The sequence below is a fragment of the Gymnoscopelus microlampas genome, assembly GCF_963454915.1.
Source record: "Gymnoscopelus microlampas genome assembly, chromosome: 8".
In the NCBI taxonomy this organism is placed as follows: domain Eukaryota; kingdom Metazoa; phylum Chordata; class Actinopteri; order Myctophiformes; family Myctophidae; genus Gymnoscopelus; species Gymnoscopelus microlampas.
The window spans coordinates 15,038,109-15,059,130 of NC_139945.1; the positions used below are offsets into that span (position 1 = coordinate 15,038,109).

Consider the following 21,022-nt stretch of genomic DNA (forward strand, 5'->3'; position numbering starts at 1 on the left):
AAGTTGTAATGACTTCTTTAATCATTGCCATGAAGTGTTTGTTCAGTAACAAATATAGAGATATTTAATACTTACATTAACTAAAACACATCACCAAATATGATATACAAATCAAATATGCAGACTGATATATAATATACGGTATATTAGCCTATATTTACCAGATCATTGGTTAGAGTGTCTGCCCTGAGATTGGGAGGTCGGGGGTTCAATCCCCAGCCGGGTCATTCCAAAGACTATAAAATGGTACCCAATCGTGCCCTTCCCTGTGTCGCGTTGTGAGCTTGTAGATCGGCTATTTTCAAATAAAATCTTGCGGGGAAATTATAATAAGCAGATCTGGCAACCCCTGCCTGTGACATGTAATGACACTAGCATCATGTCCAGGTTGTGTACTTGTACATCAAGCTTCCTCACGCTGAGGAACAGGAGATAGACTCCTGACCCTATGGGCCACATCATGTCTCAGGAACCATTGGTTCCCAAGGCCACTTACTTATGCAGACTGAAAAAGGTTCTAGGAGTTGTTCCATATATCATAAAGCAAGAGAAAATCACAGAGGTAAAACAAACCAGATGTTCTCTATGGAGAAAGAAGAACAAGCCAGATGTTCTCTATGGAGAAAGAAGAACAAGCCAGATGTTCTCTATGGAGAAAGAACGAGTACTGGCACAGTACGCACAGCTGTATGTTATGGGACTGAAATACATCTTTGACCTTCAGGATCGGAAAATGAAAATCTCAAATGTCCAAAACTGTTACTTTTCAGGATTAAAATATAAAAATGGCAAAAGTAGCAGATCTGCAAGCTCAAAAATGCGCCGCTTAGTGCTGTAGATCAGATTAGAGCTTGTAGATCAGATTAGAGCTTGTAGATCTGCTACTTCTGATACTTCTGTGTGACGCTGTACTATTATCCATTAGGGCATTCATTTACGGAAAAAAAACAAGTTCAGATATAGAGATAAGAGGTTTCTGCCCGACAGCGACGATATAAAACCACACAACTGTTTGATGATGTGTTGTCAGGTTGCTGTCACTATGAGGGGCCGACAGAGGGGCTCCCATATGGGCCTGATGCTCCTGGCCTCCCAGGTGTTCCAGGTGGGCGTGGACAACATCCCCCCCGTAACGCTGGCCGTCCTGGGCCTCAACGTGTACCTCTTCCTGTTCCCCGCCGCTCCGCTGATGCAGGTAATACAGGGTGTCTCAAAGTGGGTGCCATGGCATCCTAGGGTGCCGTGACGCAAGTCCATGGGTGCCGCGGAATACTTTGATAATGTTTGGAATTGATCAATATCACTTCAGTTTAACCACTTTGACCGTAACCCTCTATTCTTGGTCAAACGGACCTGAGATGCTTTGTGCGTTCTTTTTCCATCTACACCAAATCTCTTCACCAAAAAAATAGCAGATCTACAAGCTCACGACGCGTCTGCGTCGTGAGCTTGTAGATCGGCTATTTTTGGTGAATCTTACCACAAGATTAGGGACGCTGGAGTTCAAGTGGCATTGACATTCCTCGTTTTCCTCGTGACATACTGTATCTGACATACTGTATCTTAGGGGGAAAGATTTATATATTTACGTCCCGTAATATGACATAAATGTAAGGTGCTATAAAGTAACAATGTCATTCAGGGGTGCTGTGGATGAAAAAAACATTTACAGGGGTACCCTGAGCCAAAACAGTTTTTCTTCACAACCACCGAGGTAATACATATTATTTGCAGGGATACTGCTGTGCTCTGACCATCTGTCCCATTATACGGGTGCATTTGTTTTTTTTTACTCAGTCCGCCAGGAAACGCATGTTTATCAAGCCAGCACTATCTTACCTGGAGGCTGAAGAAATGCCTTTTGTTTCATGCAGATCTGTTTTTCTTGTAGCACTGATTCAGAATCGACTGGCCCTTAATGAAAGCTCACAAGGGGTTCCGATGTAATGCCTTGTGAGCTTAAGCTGAGTATTGAGATTGAGTATTTTAGCTATTTTTGAAAATGAATAAAAAAAAAAGAATAAAACGATTGATAATGTTTTATAATCAATTAAATAGATTAACCCATTGAGACCTGGAACGCATCTGTGTCACTTTAGATTTCATTGACTATTCAAAAATATCAGATATACAAGCTCACCGAGTGCCGTGCTATGAGCTTGTAGATCTGCTATTTTTGAAAAATCTTGGAAAAAAGATTTTTGTTTCGATAGGATTTAGAAAACATTTTTAAGAATCGCCTCAGGTCTTAATGGGTTAACTGTTACACCCCTATAACAATGTACTGCCACCGCCACCACCATGTCCCCAGGCTTGTGTGAGTGTCCAGCAGGCGTACTGGAGGGGCGACTGGCGGCGGCTCCTCCTCTCCCCGCTGCATCACGCAGACGACTGGCATCTCTACTTCAACATGGCGTCCTTCCTGTGGAAGGGCACCAAGCTGGAGCAACGGCTGGGCGGAGCCTGGTTCGTCTACCTGCTGTCCGTCTTCTCCCTGCTCACGGGATTGGTCTATCTGGGGCTGGAGGCGGGCCTGACGGAGCTCACCCAGGACCAGTCGTTCAGCATGCAGTGTGCCGTGGGCTTCTCAGGTAGCTGTTGTGGCCTCTCTCTCTCTCTCTCTCTCTCTCTCTCTCTCTCTCTCTCTCTCTCTCTCTCTCTCTCTCTCTCTCTCTCTCTCTCTCTCTCTCTCTCTCTCTCTCTCTCTCTCTCTCTCTCTCTCTCTCTCTCTCTCTCTCTCTCTCTCTCTCTCTCTCTCTCTCTCTCTCTCTCTCTCTCTCTCTCCTCTCTCTCTCTCTCTCTCTCTCTCTCTCTCTCTCTCTCTCTCTCTCTCTCTCTCTCTCTCAAAAAAGGAAAAGGCACTTTTGAGCAAAAGATGACAGGCAATCTATTCTTACCTACCAATCACACAGTGTTTCAATCATATGAGCATCCAGCTTCAGCATCCATGTTGATACCCTAATATGGCCTGTCTCCTTTCCATCTTTATTTAAATCAGAGACCTTTAGTGACCAGTACACAAGTGGCCAGTAACTGGTCAGTTTGACCCATCCAGATATCATATGTGTCATCATGTTACATCATTCTTAACCCATTTAGACCTGAGGCCAGTTTTTTGAAAACATATTTTGATTTATATACATTATACATATAAATGATTATAAAAAAAAAAAGATTTGCACAAATTTTCAAGATTTTTCAAAAAATAGCAGATCTACAAGCTCATATCGCGCTTTTGCATTTTTTTCCCCCATAAATCAGTGCTATTGAACACCCTTTACGCTTGTGTGTTGATTAAAAAAATATTGAACCAGTGAAAAGTATTAAAAAGTGCTTCTGACAAAACCAGCTAACTCCATTGGATCCTCAAACTTTCTGCTAAACCAGCTAAGTCCATCAAAGGGGGGTGGAGTTAGCTGGTTTTGCTGACTCCAAGCTCCACCCCCTTTTGACCTCCAACCTCATTGTGAGCTTGGAGGTCCATTCAGCTGCTCTTATCAATGATGAACAAAACCTCCTACCTCCACTTTTTGTTTTGTTTTAGTCATTTCCTGAAAAATGAACATTTTGGAGTTAGCTGGTTTCTGCCGGACAGCAGAGATATAATATGAATCTTGCATATCACCGCATAGTATAGAAATTCCCTAACATAGCAATCTATACTTTCAGGAAATGTACTACTTAACCACACAAACCCTAGTGTCCCTTTTAATAGGCGAACATTCTGCGAAAATATTTTTGGTGAAGAGATTTGGTGTTGTTACACTGCTATTGCAGTGTGAGGTTTGGAGGTGTTAGGTTAAAGAGATATGAAAAGCTATGCTTTTTTTCTCCATTTGATTTCTGAAGAAAATGTAAGTCTGGGATTGTTCAATGGCATAGCAGGTGATCCAACCTTTAATGTATGTATTAAACGTCTTATGGGTCCAGTGGGGAGTTGGGAGGGGGGTGGATTACAGACCAGGGTACATTGCCTTTTTTACCAACATGTGAAACTCATTGGCCATAACTTAGAAACTTCAGCAACTTTAGAATCAGATAATTATTTAAATTACTATTCTGGTTTAAAGAGTGACTGGTGCACTTATGATGACCATTAGTAACATTCGCCCTCCTTAACCACATAAACCCCAGCATCCTTATTGTGGGGAAGACGTTCACTGAAAATAGCGACAATGCGACGTGTTGTGAGCTTGTCGATTGGCTATTTTCAGCGAAGGCTTTCCGCACAATAACAGAAAAGACACTAGCATAGAGCACTTAGGGACTCCGCTCCACCATATAGGGTTTAAGTGGTTAACAGATGGATGTGTGAGAGCTAGACGCTGAATGGAAATACTGTTAATACTGTTTGTTTGTAATACTGTTTGCGTGGTAATACTGTTAATAATGTGTGTTTGTAATACTGTTTCCGTGGTAATATTGTTAATAATGTTTGTTTGTAATACTGTTTCCGTGTTTCCAGGTGTCCTGTTTGCTCTCAAGGTCGTCAACAACCACTACCACCCCGGGGGCGTGACCTATGTGATGGGCGTCCCTGTGGCCAATCACTACGCTAGCTGGGTGGAGCTCGTGCTGATTCACGTAACAGCGCCCGGGTGAGTCTCCTCCCGTCACAATAGGAAAACCCAGTGCACCCTTATGACTGGATCAGTTATTGCTCTGACCATATATCGTTGCTGTCGGGCAGATACCTCTCATCTCCATATTTAAACGTTTTGTGTTTTCTTTTCGTAGAATAATGCCCCCACGTCAGTGATATTCAACTGGTGGCCTGCGGGCCAAATTAGGCCCCTGTGGAGTTTTCTTGTGGCCCTGTAACACGTTCCAACTGGAACACGTTCCATATTACGAAAATATACATTGGATGGCGGGTTGTACAGGATGACCATTTTTGATGTTTTTCATAACCATTAACCAAAACTCGTTAATGGTTACGGCACTCACATCAACATGTTGCCTGCTGTCCAGTGTGTTGTGTGTGCGTGGTGACATGGTGACGTACTGCTTCATACTGCATTACGCATTTTTATTTTTGCGCATTTTGATGTTTGAGAGGATCATTTATGTGCCAGACCTGTATAGTGCACAGGCTTTGATTTTGAGAAAATAGAAAGTACTGTATGCATTTCAATGTGTTCTGTGTACGGGCCCCTGGCAGGAAGTGTCTTTGTGAGAAGAGTAGTGGGGGCAGGCTGATATGGTTTGGAAGTGTTTATATTTTTACCTGGCTGAAAAGGGCACAGGCCCTTATGATGTGTTTCATGTACCATTAGTACCATAAATAGTAGTAGGGAATAGTGCATCATAACATTGAGTGCTTGGGTGACACACATGACAGTGTCAAAACGAATGGATGAGATGGAGAATTCGTTCTTTTTTCATTTTTTTTTAACTTTATTTGTTTATTTGGACAGGACAATGCATATTAATGGATGTCACATGGACGTAAATACACCGGATTTAGCAAAGATGCTAGTTTTCATCCGCAGTCCTCACAAGAAACATAAAATCAGAAAACAGACAGACAAACAGTGGAATACATTTACATAACATTACATAGGGAACACAGCATAAAAATAAACCTAAAACAAGATCACAAATGGTTGCAGCTTTGGTTTTCAAGCGACCATCTTTTCAGATTAAATTTAAAAGTTTATGTTTCTTTGGTGTGATGGACCAAATCCACCCTAAACAGTTTTGGAAAATGTGGTTTCCACTGGACAGAGACGATATGTATGTCTATGGCCCTGACCACATAAGCACAAAGTCCACTATGAGCTCCCCTCATAGTATTTGTACCATAAGTGCTGACTCAGAAGTGGATAGTGTTTAAGAGCATTTATTTGCATACTTTTGTTGCATATGACATTTTAAACATAGCTATAACATGTATAAACACAACTGCTGCGTGTATCAGAACCACAATGTTGATAGCAGTACATTGTACATCTTCAGGACATCTCTGATTGGTCATCTTGCTGGTATCCTGGTCGGTCTCCTGTATACCATTGGACCCCTACAGACCGTCATGAAGAAATGTGCAGGTGTGAGTTTGTGCGTGTGTGCGCGTGTGTGTGTGTGTGTGTGTGTGTGTGAGTGTGTGTGCGTGCGTGCGTGGTTGACAATTTTAATCCTGATGATCCAATTATTGCCACCCCTAACATAACTCAAATTGTAATTATGCAACAAAATACTTCAGATTTAAAGGAGGCCTCACTGTCAAATTTGTGGTTTCTTAGTTAACTTTGTTGCTAGAATATTAACTGCAATTCTTTCCCCAACAGGATTTGTGACGTCAAATGGATATTATTCCAGACCAAATACACACCACTACTCCTCAGGTACAACATTTTAATAAAATTCATGATGACCCGAACTGTTAGTTTCTCCGCTGTTGAGAGGACAGTGAGCCAGTTGGTTGTTTGAATCTAAAGTAAAGGGCTTTGAGGGACCTTTCAAAGGTTCTTCACTTTACGACATCAGGACACCGGATGGTTCCTTCGTAGAACTCCTTCAGAAAGAGATCATTGAACCTTGATGAATCTCACGGTTTTTTAACCCATTAAAACCAGGAAAGAATCTGTGTCATTTTAGATGTTGACGTCGTTGGCTATTCAAAAATAGCAGATATACAAGCTCACAGCTTGTACAGCAGATGGCAATAGCAGATGTCATCTGCAATTTTTTAACATTTTGAAAAGTCTTGAGAGGGTTTGAACATTTTTGATTAATTCTGAATGTTTTAATACAAAACTTCTCTTCTGGGCGGTCCCTGGCACAAAACGTTTTCAGATTGGGGTCCACAGCCAAATGTATGTATCTCTATACCTACAATACATAGACATTAAAGCAATTCTCGACCAAATGGCAGACAGACCATATCAGGTCAAATCATGACTAGCAATACGATCTTTGGATCTCAGAAGAATCCAAGATGTATCCAGAGCATACAGTACAACGATTTTCCTTTCCTTAGTTCAGATTCTGGTTTTGTCATGTACTGTAATGGCAGTAAATGTAAATGCTATGAGACCAATCAGATGTTAAATACTCGCAAGCAGCGCTTTGTCCTTTCTTCTGAAAAATCTATGGAAAACAAGTCAGCACTATTAAGGCTCCCAATGCACACTCACACTCACCTCGCTGAGGTCACTTCCTGTGCAGCTCATGTGTCATACTCTTTCTTGGTGTGCGTGTGCGTCTGTGTCTGTGTCTGTGTCCGTCCGTCCATCCATGCAGGCTACAGTGGCAGGGGAGAAGGTCCTTACTCTGCAAGCCAGAGTTCAACACCAACTTACACACGTTACACAGCAGGAATGACAGAAGAAGAACAGTATGAAGCTGCCCTCAGAAACAGCCTGAATAACACAGGTAATACACATAATGATAATAATAATAATTATTATTATTATAGCAACATAGAATTGTGCATAGTTGAGTCGTACAGCTTATTGCCAACCTTGACCTTTTACCTCCAGTTATTAAATAAGAAATAATCGAAGCATATATAGCTTGCTGCTAATCAGTACGGAAATGACAAGCAGGTGACACCTTCTGTTCTGGGCTTTCGGGAGGTGTACAGTAGTTCCAGACTATATAGCATTCGGAGATTGTGGAATAGTTGTCTGGCTACGCGAAGCCATAAGCAACAGCTTGTCTTCAACAGGGGGTCTGGGAGCCCTAGGGGGTCCTCAGAGTTACTACAGGGGGCCAAATCTTTGTGTGATAGGATTTTTTTCTTCTTACTGTAACCACTTGAACCCTAGCATCTCTATTCTGAGGAGAACAAGCTTGCAACGGGGCGTTGTGAGCTTGTAGATCGTCTATTTTCAGCAAAGAGGTTTGGTGTAGAGGGGAAAAAAGAGCAGAACAAGTACAGAGCCAAAGGTCAAGTTTACTACGTATTGAGTGTTTAAGTTGTTAAATGTCTGAAAATACAAATGAACATGAATCCAACATGCACTGTGACTGATGACTGTGCTGTCAAACAAGTCTATGAAGCTATCTATGAAAAAGTTTAATCTGCACCACAATTTTATACTGTATGTAGGGGGGGGGTTCCTGCTTCATCTCCCTCTCAGCTAAGGGGTCCTTGGTCTGAAAAACGTGTAAGACCCATGGCTTAAATGAATGAGAATTATTCATTAGTTTTAACAAAACTAGTCCATACCCGGTGAAGTGCGCAGGCAAAAGTAGTTGCGTCCTGTCTCGCCCGCTCCGCCCCCCCCCCCCCCCCCGCGCGTCCCGTTGCCATCATCGTCACACTCGTGTATTTGCAGGAGGTTCCAGTCAGCAGGGAGCTGCACCTCCTCCTCCATATGGTTTCAACCTGCCAGAGGAGGATGCAGAGGAGATGCGGAGGAGGAGATTGAGGAGGTTTGATCACTGAACCTCCTTTCTCAAGCACAACCGCCATCCACAGCTGAACGGCGGACTCTTCTTAACTTCTCACCCCTAATGTATATTCCGTCGTGCAAAGGTGTCCCACGGCGAAAATAGCCAATCTATTGGCTATTTTCGTCGTGGGACACCGTTGTGCGACTAAGTTAAAATCGGGCTTAACGCGTGTTGGTGTGGAGGCTACAGACATGCTGATAAGGGCTATTATTCAATAAGGGCTATTATTCAACGTGTGAGAGGAGGATTGACAGGACTTTGCCATTGCAAAAGAATCAGACAAATTCAACTGCACTTTTGAGAGGTCCTTATCCAGCCAGGGCCAGGCTACAGTAGTGTACGTGTCAGAAGTGTTCAGGACAGTTAGATCATCAATTATTTGAATGGAGCAAGAATACACATTTGTCTGTCATTTTACTATTTTCTTTTACATATTACTTTGTTGCTCTTAATTTCTTTGGACCCTGAATTGCTGCTCAGGGGTTAATAAAGGCAGTCTTATCTTATCTTAGGACAGTTGGCTGTAAAATGGATGCCAGGTCCAGTTTTATCAGCGGTTCCGCTGTAATAGTGTCAACCAAAAATGTTAACATTTACTTTCAACAATGTTTACGAACACAGAATGTAATATCACCTTTGTCATTGAAGAGCTGGAGGGGTATTCCAGAGGCAAGTTATTCCAGATGTTCATCCTCTTGGCTTTGTATCCAGTTTGTTCAAGCAATACAAGCAGGCAGTGTGATGCATTTGCATTCACATTATCTATATTTTTATATTTCCTATTAGATGTGACAATTTGTGGTATAAAAATTCAGTACAGTATTTTGCACTCAGTTATAGAGTGAAATCTGATTGTCATTCTGATGTCTTAAATGTTGAAATGAACAGGTTTGAGGTGAAATACAGCAGTTCTTGCAATTGGTTTTGTATAAATAAATATTTACTCATTCATAAATTCATGAATTATTTTAATGTGGTCTACTCCCAAATGTTTTTATACGGACAGGAGCAAAGGAAAGATATTCTAAAAGTTAAGGACAGGTACAGAAGAGAAGGCTCTGAGTGAACTGAGGTATATAATGGTCTCAACCAGTGGTGGACAATGTATTCAACCCCAGTACTAGTAGAACCTGCTCTAATCACTAATACAAGTGAAAGTTGCTCAGTGTAAAAAAAAAAAAAAGTATTCAAAAGAAAGTATATTTTCTGAATATCAATGCATTGCTGTGTTGAAATGTTGTTACCGTCCACCACTAGTCTTAATCACCACGCAATCACTGGACACAACTACAATGCAACGATCACACATAACCAAGACTTTCATATAGTAAAGTTATTTTTATTTTGGTTGTAGGAAACATCACACAGCCTAGTGTTACAGCAGATAGGTTAAAAGGAGTTCAGTTGACACCAACAGGCAGCTGATCATGAAGCAAAGAAAACAGCTCAAGTTCTCTTTGGGGATTTGCAGTGTAACACGGTGGGTCAAACTCACAGCAAAACGTGCTAGTTTCAGGTATTTGGTTATGTTTCTGCCCCACCGGGAAATCATGGAAAATCTGTTTCCCATTTGAGGAACCCTGTGTATCTTTAATAGTTTCACAGGCATTTGCACATGGAAGGAAGGCAACCCCTGGTAAAGATACCACACATTAAAATGTTTGTCCAGATCTTTTATAGGATGAATGAACATAAAGAAGTCATTAACTTGGTCATTTAAAAAAAAAATATTGTATTAATTTCCCAGTGAATTGAATTGTAGTGACATTGAACCGCTCATTTGGCTGGGGACCGTCTGAAACACGGTCAAGGACCCCTAGAAAAAAAACACTGTTGTACACACAAGTAGCAAGAAATTAACCCCAACCTCTCTGTTATCACTTTCACCAACATACAGATTTGGTTTCTATACATCTTGAGTGATTGTTGATTACCTGACAAAGTGGCTGTTACAGAAAGCAGACCTTCCCAATCAAAGAGAATGAATTTTGAACAGATTAAATTAACACTTAAAACAAGCACTTTTAAAATGGTTTCCTCTTCCACTGCATTATGAACACATTTCCACTCAACTGATTTTGGCCCTACTACTCTGACAAATATGAACTAAAATATATATTATGTTTTCTTAAAAGAGCCACTTTCTTCATGTTCATGTGACATTAAGTGGTTTGTTAACTCAAAGCAAAACGCTCACGGACATGATAAGTGGGCTCAGTTCACTTCAGAATTCACCCCATATATTTTGCAGTGAATATGCTATGCCTGTGTGGTTGCTTACACACATTCACCTGTGTTGGTACATATACATTATTGGTGTTGGTGGTATTGCTTTCAAAAACTCTTACCGATATTAATCTTCTAATGGACTCATGCACACCAGTGACAATGCAGTTTGTATACCATTAACTATTTTGACTTTACATTTTTCAAGATACGGCACCCTGCACATATAGAGAGCACTTTAACTTCTGATTTTAATGTGTTTAATCATGACATTCTAATTCAGGCTGCTAAAATATAATTTTAATACCAATATTGTGGCATTCTCCGCTATTAAATTTGCACCCCATTTAAGGGTGTTTTATGAAAGTAACGCAATAATATTTTGTTACTTGGCACAGAAAGTAATCTCGTATTATATTTCTTTGAATTGAAAAGTAACATCACATTTTGAAAGTAACTTCTCCAACACTGATAATCACACTCGTACTCAATAAATGAAAAGAACACCCTCCCTACTAGAGTTCGACATTTAATAGCTACGGCTCGCCAGAATGATGGCCATGTGTCCGTACAACCCGATACAGAGCTGGCTTATAGTAAGAGTTGTTGGTTCCTTTAAAATATATTTAACAGCTCCCCTCCTTATTCTCTCTCTGACCACAGTAAATATCCCTAGCATGATGGTCATCTGTAGGAGTTTGTCTAGCAACACAATAAAAGCACACTCATTTGCATATATCTGAAGAACCATTCAACTGTGGGTGTTTCATTTCCATTAGGGTAGAATCTATGTACAACTGCCATCATTAATAAACTATAGGTTAGTTAAGTTTTGTTTTCAGTGTCCTTTAAAAACAGTAGTTCTCAACAAAAAAACAACAAAAAAAACAGCAGTATTCTGACCGCTGCTTTGAACCATAGTGTGTCAGTCATAATTTAATTCCATATTCTAAGCAAATAAAGCCCCTGCACTGTAAAATTTAGCAGGTCCATTTGCACATTCTCAGAGATAAATTAACACTCAGGATTTACTGTGTGTGTTCTCCCCGACTGTGAAATCCTACGTATATCGTCGCTTAAACGAAAAACTAAACGAAAAGAGATGTGCAAGAGAAATGTAGCATTTCCTTTCATGTGACACACAGGCGTGTGTGTGTGCGTCCATCTGCACCCCAGCATGGCATCACCTGCTGCTTACACAAACGTCACCCTCAGCCCGTCACCCATGACCTTTCACCCCACCACCCATACCCATCTCTCCTATCCTCTACAAACTGAAATATCGTGGTTGTGCTTAAACCACTTAAACCCTACATAGCCCCCCTCCCTTTGTTCCCTCTACATAACTTTGCCGAAAACAGCCTATCTACCAGCTCAATGTGAGCTTGTAGATTGGCTATTTGCGCCAAATGTTCACCCCAGAATAGGGACGCTATGGTTCAAGTGGTTAACCCCTAAACCTCCTTGTCCGCTCAACTTCCAACAATCAAATCTCTCTCCAATCGTTTCCACTGCATGGAAGGATTCTGTCCAGTGTTCTTGTCCATCCGCCACCCCTCCCCTTCTTGGAACCGTGTCGACCGTCTCCAACTTCGACGTTGCTCACGGACGCTGTCCAGTGCCACTTCCGCCACCACCAGCGCTGCCGCCGCCGGACTTGTCCCCGAGCATGGCGAGCACCGTGCCGGAGAAGTCCTTCAGGATGTCCACCGTCTCGCGCTGCATGTGCAGCGACTCCTGCACGAACTCCTGCTGGCTCTCCACCAGCAGCTGCACGGACTGGGCCAGGCTCTCCAGCGAGTGGGAGACGGAGGACAGCAACAGGCGGCTGGCGTGCTGCTGCTGCAGGCTCTGGGCCGCCAGCTGGGAGAGCTGGGGCCGAGGGGCCGAGGAGGAGGAGGAGGGGCCGTGTGGGCCGTACGGGGGCGGCTGGGAGTAAGAGTGAGGAGGTGGCGGAGGGGGGAAGGCCGCGGAGGAAGACGAAGAGGAGGAGGAGGGGGTCGGAGGAAAAACGGAGGAAGACGAGGAGGCGCCGCCGGCGGCGGGATGGAAGGTGGTGCCGTTGGTGGCGAACGAGGCGGAGGCGGGAGGAGGAGCGTCCTCCCTCCCCGTCGTCATGGGAAAGGAGGACGAGGGGGAGTCGGAGGCCAGCGGGAGGAAAGGGGAGGGGTTGATGATGGCGCCGGCAGAGGAGAGAGGTCCGGGGGGAGGTCTGGCGGACGGGTGGGGCATGCTTCTGGAGTAGGTGTGGCGGGGTTTGATCTTCAGCAGCGCCTCGCCGGAGGAGAGGAGGGGGTCGAGGGGGGGGAGGGAGGCAGAGGACGACGGGAGACGCGAGAATATGGAGTCCATTTCCTTGTCGTCGTCATCGTAATCTGCCAGAGCAGAAACAAATTAAGTAGATTTATTAATTAATTACACATCCTGTGTACAAAATATACACTGTACGTACATATGCATTCAATAACGTATTAATTTATCGTCTGATTGTTGAACATAGCCCCATCTCATGTTGTATTTGTGTTCATAATTTTAGTTTTCTGTTCTGCTGTCTCAGCTCAACGGCCTTAAGATTGGGAGGTCGGGGTTCATCATGTCGAGGGTGTGTACTTCTACGTGTACTTGTACATCAAGCTGCCTCACACTAGGGGCCACATGGCTCAGAAAGAACAGCAATAACGATTCACATACTGTATGGTGACTTACTACCCTCCCAGTAGGGATAAAATAAATTGAACATTGAGAGTAGTGATACAATATATCTGTTCCACCAATCTGATGTTTTTTTTTTCAAATTAGATAACTGTGCACAATGCTGATACAATTGTTAATTATCTGGATAACTTATACTAAATAATGATAATAAAACTTGATTTATATTGGAACTTCTGTTCCCATTGTATTTTTAATGCATAAAGACAATTTCAAGTACTACTCTTAACAGTTAAAACCCATTAAAACCGGGAAAACATCTGCATAATTTTAGATTTATTCGTCTATTAAAAAAATCGTGAACATTTCTGCAAATCTTTGAATATATATATTTTTAAAGCTAACATTTTTTACTCAAATCTTTGCTTCTGGGGGTCTCTGGAACTACCGTAATTTACGGACTATAAGCCGCTACTTTTTCCCCATGTTTTAAACCCTGCGGCCTACACAACGGTGCGGCTAATCTATGGACTTTTACAGCTAACAGCCACTAGGGGACCTTCTAAATCTATAAGCCGCACCATTTGGCTGGTGCGGCTTATATTCAGGTGCGCTTTATAGTCCGGAAATTACGGTAGATATTTTGAGATGGAGGTCGGCGGCCAAATACATATAATTTTGGGGGTCCTTGACATGAAAAGGTTGGAGCACCACTGATACAGCAACATACGTTTTTCATAAAACTGTTAAGATTTAGAAGTAATTTGTAGAATAGGCCTCAGGTTTTAATGGGTTAAATCCTATACTATAGTCTGACCGAAGTGACCCAGGGGTCTGTACATGGGCCAAATCTTTTTCCCTCTACATACATACATACATACATACACACATACATACACACATACATACATACATAGCCTAAACTTGTAAAAGCTCACGACCTGTCACGTTGGAACTCATTGTGGGCTTGTAGATCTGGTATTTTTGGCAAAGGTTCACCTATTATGAGTTATGACATACCCAGAATAGGGCTGCTAGGATACATGCTGCTTTAAATACTCAGCAAAGTGCTTCAAATTTAAAATAGGGAAAACAACAAACATGCCATTCTAGAATGAAAGACACATGTGGAGTTAAAATCCGAAGTCTTTAAGGGTACAGATGTTCAATACATTAGCATACCAGAATATTAGGGGGGGGGGGGGGTGATGATATCGGCCCTCCTATTCTCCAAAATATCAGAATAGGTATTGGCCTGGTATAAATCCTCTAATTGAGTGTTGACATTGAGATATATACAATATATAATATATAATATACACGTCACACACATGCGCACACACCGTTCTTGCACCAGCCGCCCACTATTAAACTTTCTTAGGGAAACACAGTATGTTTATCGCAAAACTCTTACCATCTTCAATCAGGTCAAACTCTAAGTCAGAAGAGGCATGGAAAGGATCCCCTGGAGAGAGGGGGGAAAAAAGTCAGCTAAGCTCTACCTTAGCTAATGGTGCGTTCATGCCAAGTGGGATCTGGGAAGTTCCTGTCAGAATACAATTGATGCCTGAAATAAACTTTGAAAGTCTGCTTAAAACCATAAAACACATTGTTATCTCTTGTTCAAAGCTTTAAAGCAAAATGACAATTTGGTAGAGGTTTGGGTTGAGTAGTTACCTTGCCAAATATTGGTGAGATATGTTCCATAGTTGCTCCATTGAGAACATAAAAAAATCACACCCAGTGTGAAGTGAGCGGTGTTATTTAAGGTCATCACAGTGATGGAAGCTCACTTAAAAAAAAGTGATTTATTTGAAGTGCGTGGTGCGCTAGCCAATCACAGTATTGAGCAAAGGGTGTGAATAGAGTCAGCCAATCACAGTATTTTCACGACGGTCTTTTCACGACGGTCCCAAACCCACTTATAGGAGCGGCTACACCGCTCAAAAAGGAAGGATAATCCAAATATTATCACAGACATTGAGGTGAGAGGTGAGACTAGTATAAATGAATGGACACAAAGCAGATTCTTGAACCGGACCGGATCCGCTTGTCTGGATTCGGATCTTCAAAAGAGTTTGGACTTTGGGACCCGTTTCACCTTGCAATGCAAATCAAAAAGGGAGGCTGTTTTGGATTATCCATTTCCCCCCAACAGAGCAACTACTGCAGATATCCTTGTATTGGAGGAATATTATGGCAAGGTCACAACACAACTCCAACCTCTTCAACTATGAACACCGCCATGTTACTTCTTGTGTTTATGTGACGTCACAGCACTAAATCGAAGAGGAGTCTGCACTCTGAGAAAACCAAGAGTTGATGACCAGGAAATACAAGCTTAAGGACCATTAAACGTGGATGTTTCCTACTTGATAGCCAGAATTGGAGTGCACCAGGCAATACCCAGACCAAAAACAAAATCATCTTTACCACTGGGTTCTTTCTCGGGTGTGGAGAGGGGCGATACGTCGAAGGAGGAGCCTCCCGGTAGGGTGAGGGGGTTGTTTTCCACTGTGCTCAGGTAGTTGAAGGCCGGAGTGGGAGGAGGGGGGATGCCCTTCGCCATCTGCCACTTTTTTAAATCCATTTCGTCCTCATCGTCCCATTCCAGATCACTGTTACCATCTGTCCAATTAGTGGATAAAGAAAATAGACCGTCAAAATTCCTTACCAAGCCTAGATAAATTCTACGTGATCGCCATTATTTATGCTTCACCCGTGTGAAAATTACATTCTAAAGCTGCCATTCCTCAATAGGCTCTATGCACAGCAGCCATATTGGGAATGAATTGGGCCCCTTCCTTACTTCCTTCACAGGTGTTACCAATGATACTAATTAAGGCTCCGTTCCATTTAGTGTGGCATAGTGGTTGTCTTATTTTCAAGGATCCCCGTAACTCTGAGAGCGTACAAATGGAACCAAATGGACCCTTGCGGGTCCATTTGGTTCCATTTGTACACTCTCAGAGTTACACACCCACCATAAGGGGTGTTTCTAGTGAGCCAACATGCACGATATCAGCACCCTGACCAGAATGGAACAGAGCCTTCATTAGTATCATTGGTAACACCTGTGAAGTAAGTAAGAAGAGGCCCAATTTCTTTCCAATATGGCTGCTGTGCATAGAGCCTATAACCTTTGTGTAATGCAAATTCAAAGTGTGTGTACTTTTTGGGGCCTGCTGTGGCACAGTGTTCATACTTTAACTACATGTAGATGACCTAGCAACCAGACTATGCTGAGGAAGAAGATCCCAGGCCCTGTAGAGAGGATGGTTCCCTGAATTTGGGACAAATTCTGGGTTCACGTTCACATGGCGTTATCAGCTTTCCCCGCGTCGCAAAGAAAGGCGCTGATCGGTGTGTTCAGGTGTCGGTACGCAGCAGTCAGTTAGCTATGACGTTAGTATCGTCATCAGGCATGTCCATATTTGGGCATAATCCAGGCACTTAGTGCTGTGACATAAAACGTTGCCTAACGTGGATTTGCGCTGATATTGGGGATCTCCATACATGGGCACAAAACCGTTGCCTACCAGTCGATTCGTGCCGACGTCAGGCATCTCCATATATGGACATAATCTGGGCACACCCCCACGGGTATCTCCATATATGGGCATGTGACGTGCCATCTGTGCCGACCTCTCAGGCACGTCAATATTTGGGCTGTCGTTGCTGAGGTTATTGCAATGTCCTGCTTTACCTCATCGTTTCTCAAAGTCAAGTCCAGGGACCACCAGGGGTCCAAATGGAGTTTTATGGGTCTGTAACTCTGAGAGTTAAATTAACACAGAGGATTTCACAGTGTAGAGCGGGGTCCCAGAAATAAAATTGTAAAAATCAACATCAAATGGGGGTCCGTGAACTAATGCACATCACACCGGGGGTCCTTGAAAGGAAAAAGGTTGAGTATCACTGCTCTACCTGATCCAGGGGCCATGAGCAGGATCTTGTGAACCATCCTCTCTATAGGGCCCAGGGTTTTCTTCTTCAGCGTAGAGCTGTTGGTGCCCCTGAGGGCGGCGATGCGCCGCTTGCCGTCACACTTCAGGTCCGCCCATTTCTTCATGATCTGACGAACCTGGGAGGTGGAAAAATAGATACACACCTTAAAAACACAAGAACACACCTGAAACTGTTACATCTAGACGTACTACTGTACGCTTGACCTAAGTAAAGGTTCTTACAAATGTCCTTACACACCGGGTTGTTTTTTCACCCTTCTTTTTCCTGCGATTAATTCCCCCAAATATATATATTTTTAGAACTGTTGTTTGTACATTCACACAGAAAACATATTACACGGCAATAAACAGACCATTTGTATTCACCATGAATAAAAACATCAATGTCTTTGAATGAGGCATAAACGATATGAACGATATGAATACGTAGTTTTGATACAAAATACTCGCCGCTGATTTTACTTCTGCTTCAAGCAACTCCTCTGACTGCTACCACTATTGATAATAACGTTCAAAGTTAACCACTTAAATGTAAGTCCAACTATAATCTTACGTGTTGTGAGCTTATAGATGGTCTCTTTTTGCCTTTATCTTTTACATTTAGAATGTATGTGACAATTTCTTTTGATAACTTTCCTCTCAAGGATCTCTCACAAATTACTAAGCTTCTCTTTTCCAGCACAATATTGCAAAACAACAAGTGTGGCTGTTACTTCTGGAGTATAGTATTAGTAACCTCTCTGTGGTTCTCTCCCAGGTCGTTGATCAGCTCCGTTATCTCAGCCCATGTCTGTTTCTTGGCCTCCGCTGAAACTCCGTTGTTGTACCTCTCTGCTCAGACGAGCAGAAGGGAAGAGCATCACAGAGGAAGGGGAGTGAGGGAGGAACAAATAGAGAGGGCAGTAAGGAAACGGGGGGTGAGGAAAAGGGCGAGACAGAAGGAGAGAAACGGAGAGTGAGGGAGAAAGGAAACACAGGTAGGAGATTGGAAGAAATTATTAACAGATGTGAGGGAGCAGGGGAATACAGAGGAGAAAGACCATTAGTCTTCTTCTGTATTTATGACCATTCAGCTAGTACATACATACAACTGTACTCTCTAGAGCCCAAACAGCGGGTTGGGACCACGCCACGGTAGAACAGTGAAGCGGCCGTCGCCTGGTGGTCAAATCTGGGATTGCAATACTTCCGCATTTAAAATGCCACTGCTTCTACCGTTTGAAACCCTAGTGCGCCTGCTCCATGCTCAAGACTTACGCATTTTGGGCACACAAATTCGGCGCTCAAATGCGGAAGTAAAGCGTTCTTCCAGGTGCTTCCAACGCCAGTGAGCAACTTTTATCGAAATGAATAGCTGGGGGCGGGGCAGTTTGCCCTCTAGATCAGGGGTTTTCAACCTGTGTTTTTTTTTTCACTTTTAATAACTTACAGGAGTTCTTACTGTATGGTGTGTGTGTGTGTGTGATATGAAATGTGAGCTTACCATAATCACAGTAATCCTTAATCATATTCCATCATATTCAAACAAAATCACTGTATTTCATTAGATATTATTGATATTATAGCTATTTTCTCCAGCTCCATGCGGTGCATGAACCCCCCCCACCCCCCCCCCCCCCCCCACCACTATTGTGTGGGGTGGGTCTATGATGGACCCACCACGCACAATAGTGGTGGTCCCCAGGTTGTTCTTAGTCAGGATGGTGGACCCTGGGTCAAAATCAGTTGAAAACCCCTGCTCTAGATATATTATAACTCTATGGTTGGGACCCATTTGTCGGTCGCAGACAGATTTTTGTGAGTCTCAAGTAAATGTCCTATTACAAAAATAATTTACAAAAAGATTTTTTTTCAAAAGATTTTTTTTATTTTTAAATCGAATCAAAATCAAAACAAATCGCGAGTCGCAAAAGTGACGTGTTGTGAACTTGTAGATTGGTTATATTCACTGTTTTTTTAAAATATGTCTTCATAATGTATATTTGTACGTTTGGGTCACAGGTAGACACCAAATGTACCTTTTGGGTCTCGAGCTGAAAGGTTTGCGAGAACCAACCTGCTCTAGAGAACAGTGACACTACTACTTTACATAGACACAAAACACACACACACACACACACACACACACACACACACGATACTCACTGAGAAGGATGTATCGGTTCCGTTTCACCTCATCCAGGAGGAGTTTGACTTCCGTGAAGGTAAACCGAGGTTTGGACCTCATCGCTCCTCCTCCTCCTCCTCCTCCCGAAGCCCGCCCCCCCACCCTGTACGGCTCATCATCATCTTCCCGCCAGATGCCAGACATGTCGACTTCCTCCTCGCTAGGCTCCTTTCTTCCTTCCTTCCTCTTCCTCCACCTCCTCCTGTCCACGCTCTAGTCCAATCCAGGGTCAGGGACTAAAATGGTAATTGTCCAACCCGGAGCCAATCTGGAGAAAATCCGGTTCCGGTCTTTCGCCTGGACCCTCGAAGCCTGCCTCGCCCGTAAGAGCCAGCGAGAGAAAATACAAACGGAGGAGAAGCTAGTGAGGAAAACATGGAACAGAGAGAGAAAACAGGAGAGTGAGAGGACGAGTGGATGAAAGAGAGGACAAGGGGATGAAACGGGAGGACAGGGGTGAAAAGATGAGAGAAAACAGGAAGAGAGAGGGAGTTAAAGGAGGAGGTGAAAAGAGGCAGTTGAGCCACTGTTAACCACTTATGCCCTATAATATATACTTTGCCGGTACCACAAATAGCAAAAATAGCAGATCTACAAGATACAGTGGGTCACGATGCGATGCATTATGAGCTTGTATTGTGATGCATTATGAGCTTGTATTATGTATATCTGCCATTTTTTAAAATCCTATAATGACACGCCCCAAAATAAGGATGCCAGTTTTAAAGTGGTTAACTATATACCAGACATCATCCACAGTTCTTGCTTAAATGTATTGAGATAATACTAAAAGGTGTTTCAAATATGAAATATTTAACCAATAGGCTCCTGTGAATAGTGCAAGGAGCTACAAAGGCAACCTAGCAGGGGCCAGCACCACCGACCTTGACAACTAAATTGCACCATATGCAAGATATTGTGATTTGAGGATATTGCAACTGCTTCTTGGTCACTAATAATTTGCCCAAAACTATTGAATTGACGTTAACTACTGTGCGTTTACTTTTGTGGGGGAGTGTGGTGATAACTAGGAGAGAGAGAGAAACAAAATACATAAATGAAGGCAAAAAACATTCCTTTACAAATGAATTAAGTTAAATGTACATCTTGCCAAGTCACAAACACTTCAGTAAAATCTCTGCATATCAATGATGGAGCCTGAGCAATATGTGAGTCTCCATCCCAGGGCCCGGAGGGGCGGTCGCACTGTGATTGGCTAGCTGGTTGTCAGGCAAGAGAAGACACAATTATCCAATCTGTGATAATAATTAAAAAAAAACTATGTACAGCAACTACAATAGAGACACACGGGGACTACAAATTTCACGCCCACTTTTGAGACAGCGCCACTACTCGAGGTCCGTTAGAACGATGAACTGCAGCTCTCAATGCAATCTCTATGAGAGGCATTGTAAAATACCAAGATTTCACTGGTTAACTACCGAGGCTGTAGCGATTTTTTTTTCTGTTCTAATAAACTGTCCCATTTGTTTAATGTATCCTTTTTAATGTCCCATATCTGACATCTCGATATACTACCCACAATATACTATAATATACTCCATCAGTGTGTCAAAAGTTCTAGCATCTGAAATCTAAAGTTTAAGTG

The 21,022-nt window shown here is 42.7% G+C and overlaps 2 protein-coding genes across 3 annotated transcripts in view; one reads left to right on the forward strand and one right to left on the reverse strand.

Moving 5' to 3' along the window:
* Window positions 1-21,022, forward strand: part of LOC311051013 (rhomboid-related protein 4-like) — a 31,355-nt gene that overhangs the window by 1,329 nt on the left and 9,004 nt on the right. The window contains exons 2-8 of one of the 2 annotated variants that reach the window (XM_084065357.1): window positions 1,031-1,195; window positions 2,312-2,591; window positions 4,466-4,598; window positions 5,959-6,047; window positions 6,288-6,344; window positions 7,243-7,374; window positions 8,283-9,423. In XM_084065357.1, the coding sequence (XP_083921483.1) occupies window positions 1,043-1,195; window positions 2,312-2,591; window positions 4,466-4,598; window positions 5,959-6,047; window positions 6,288-6,344; window positions 7,243-7,374; window positions 8,283-8,392 (954 nt within the window). In that variant the 5' untranslated portion in view covers window positions 1,031-1,042 and the 3' untranslated portion in view covers window positions 8,393-9,423. Of the gene's footprint in view, window positions 1-1,030; window positions 1,196-2,311; window positions 2,592-4,465; window positions 4,599-5,958; window positions 6,048-6,287; window positions 6,345-7,242; window positions 7,375-8,282; window positions 9,424-21,022 lie in introns of those variants that run through there. The other variant, XM_084065358.1, reaches the window with a different exon arrangement.
* Window positions 9,452-19,495, reverse strand: LOC311051012 (uncharacterized protein). Its single transcript, XM_084065356.1, has 6 exons — window positions 19,392-19,495; window positions 17,983-18,077; window positions 17,206-17,362; window positions 15,712-15,906; window positions 14,693-14,743; window positions 9,452-13,001 (listed from the first exon to the last, which is right to left on the reverse strand). The coding sequence occupies exons 1-6, from the start codon at window positions 19,471-19,473 to the stop codon at window positions 12,229-12,231; spliced, it is 1,353 nt and encodes a 450-aa protein (XP_083921482.1). The 5' UTR covers window positions 19,474-19,495; the 3' UTR covers window positions 9,452-12,228.

What these genes read in the sequence shown, in the direction of transcription:
- LOC311051012 (XM_084065356.1), bottom strand. Translation starts at nt 19,473, where the DNA reads ATGAGGTCCAAACCTCGGTTTACCTTCACGGAAGTCAAACTCCTCCTG. An exon ending in GCTCATGGCCCCTGGATCAG is followed by an intron (nt 15,907 to 17,205) that starts GTAGAGCAGTGA and finishes CTAATTGGACAG; the next exon opens with ATGGTAACAGTGATCTGGAA. An exon ending in GTTTGACCTGATTGAAGATG is followed by an intron (nt 13,002 to 14,692) that starts GTAAGAGTTTTG and finishes CTGCTCTGGCAG; the next exon opens with ATTACGATGACGACGACAAG.